Source organism: Helobdella robusta, assembly GCF_000326865.2.
Source record: "Helobdella robusta unplaced genomic scaffold HELROscaffold_1, whole genome shotgun sequence".
In the NCBI taxonomy this organism is placed as follows: domain Eukaryota; kingdom Metazoa; phylum Annelida; class Clitellata; order Rhynchobdellida; family Glossiphoniidae; genus Helobdella; species Helobdella robusta.
Window position 1 is genome coordinate 313,336 of NW_008703570.1, and position 2,546 is coordinate 315,881.

At 31.7% G+C, this 2,546-nt stretch overlaps 1 protein-coding gene across 1 annotated transcript in view; it reads right to left on the bottom strand.

Annotated features, from left to right (window-relative positions):
- Window positions 1-84: 84 nt before the first annotated feature.
- The window catches only part of HELRODRAFT_158326 (hypothetical protein), a gene marked incomplete at both ends in the record, with an annotated part of 6,467 nt that continues 4,005 nt past the window's right edge, over window positions 85-2,546 (bottom strand). The window contains one exon of the mRNA XM_009010433.1: window positions 85-880. Within this exon, the coding sequence (XP_009008681.1) occupies window positions 85-880 (796 nt within the window). The remainder of the gene's footprint in view (window positions 881-2,546) is intronic.

The following is a 2,546-nucleotide window of genomic DNA, read 5'->3' on the forward strand; positions in this document are numbered from 1 at the left end:
TCTTCTTTAGAATTGGCGTGACAATTGCATGCTTGCAAACCTGTGGCTTTACACCCTTCGTTAAGCACATGTTGATTAAGTCCGTTAAGTAAACAATAAAACAGTCAGCATATTCTTTGAATACATGCGTCGGTATTGGGTCGAGTGAGCATGACTTCGTAGGTGACGAATTAACAACTTTAACAAAATTAACAATATCTGTTCTTCAGTCAACACTGGAAACGATTCGAGTGGAAACATAATATTAGTATTAGTAGAAATAACTGGAAAATTAAAACATTCAGTTGACTTTTCGGTCACTTTCAACTTGTCAGCAAAAAATTTTTTAAAATCATCGGCGCTATGCATTGAACCAACTTCATTTTCAACACTTGTCTCTTTTCCTAATAATTTATTAATCGTTTGCCATAAGTATTTGGAATTATTTTTAAATTGACATGTTTTCGCATGAAGTAGAGCAACATCGTCAGCAACTTTTAAAAGCTCTTCATTGAATATTTTAAAACCCAATTCGACATCATCATCCTGACTATAATGTTTCGAGATAGGTGAGCACCTCAAAAGCTCAGTCAGACGTTTTTTATCCACTCGTTTCCAGGATCTGATCCACGATTTCTTGAAAATGACTGGAGTCGGATTGATTAAAAATTGACCAGTTACTAAACCATGATCTGAATAGATACCAGATAGGTACACTAATATATCTTCTAACAAAAAACCATCCGATGTGACAATCAAATCCAGGGTACCACCAAGCACATGGGTAGACTGATTAATTCTATTGACAAGATCAAAACTAGAAAAAATATCAGCAAGGGCTGTTGCATATATATCTGACGAAGTTTCTACGTGTATGTTGAAGTCACCTGCAACTTCAATACTGCAACATAAAAGTGTGATTTGTTCTAAAACTAAAATTAATTCTTCAAAAAATAATTTAGCAGGAGGAGCAGAACCTGGCCTATAAATCACCAAAAAAATTACTGAAGTTTTCCGTAACGTCAATTAATAAACATATCGCTTCAAATGTAATTATCACTGGCTATGGAATTTTTACACATTTAAAGTGGTTTCTGAAGTACGTTACCAAACCACCATGCCCAGGATCATTTAGCCTAACTTGTTCCAAAAAACTAAAATCACGTGGTTTTGCCAAACTAAGACAAATATTATCAGGTTATTTATGCCAAGTTTCTGTAAGCATCAAAACATCCAAGCCATCATTGAGCACCCCATATATATATATATATATATATATATATATATATATATATATATATATATATCTTTACAATATTCTATAAATTCTACCGAATGTTTGGCGTTAATATGTTTGTAGTTCGTTTTTTCGATTTTTCTCACTAAAGTTTTTTGGTGAACGTTTAGTTTATTAAAATTCAAAATAAACTTATTTTTCGAATTCATGCTGCAAATGAGGCCATATTTCGATTCCGAATGAATCATCGTCAGTGCTCCTTGTTGTATATACAGGGAAATATTGACTTTGTCAAGATTAACTTTGACGTTGTAAAAATTAACTTTGGTGTGGTAAAATTGAACTTTGATGCGAATTAGGTGTCAGGTTTCTTAATTGGCTGGTCATTTTCTTTGGTCTCCTTTTCTTCATCGATAGCATCATATTCTTCTTTGTCACTATTTACGATGCTAGTTCTTCTTTGTTTTCGTTGTTGGTTAAGCGCCGGGTTGGAAGTGAGGTTGTCATTTTTTGTTGTATATTTATTTTTGGTTTATTGATGTCAATTAGGACTGCTTCTGCAATTTTAAGATGCGTGTAGTTGCTGTTCTGGTATATTACTTTGGTGTTGCTGTCGAGGATTTCACGGCTAATTGTGATTGAGTGTGTTGAGTCCAAATGAGATTTGATAGCACCACCCTGTTTATGCATCGTAAGCCTTCTAGTCAGTGAGGTAGTAGTAATCCCGATATATGAGTCATGTTGACGTGCACAGCCGTCAAAGGGGCAATTAAATTCATATATTACGTGATTACGCTTTAACTCAGAGTTATCTCTAGGACTGCAGTTGTTTTTCAGTATTAGGTGAGACGTCTTTTTATTGTTGTAATAAATTCGGAGTTTAACTTTACTATTTGGGTTGGTTGGTGTGACATTTTTATTGATGATATGCTTAAGAATAGCTTCATCTACCTTGTATGCTGTTGACATGTGGAGCACTGACGATAATTCACTCGGAATCGAAATATGGCCTTATTTGCAGCATGAATTCGAAAAATAAGTTTATTTTAAATTTTAATAAACTAAACGTTCACCAAAAAACTTTAGTGAGAAAAATCGAAAAAACGAACTACAAACATATTAACGCCAAACATTCGGTAGAATTTATAGAATATTGTAAAAATTATGGTCTATTACCAACATATATATATATATATATATATATATATATATATATATATATATATATATATATATATATATATATATATATATATATATATATATATATATATATATATATATATATATATATATATATATATATATATATATATATATATATATATAG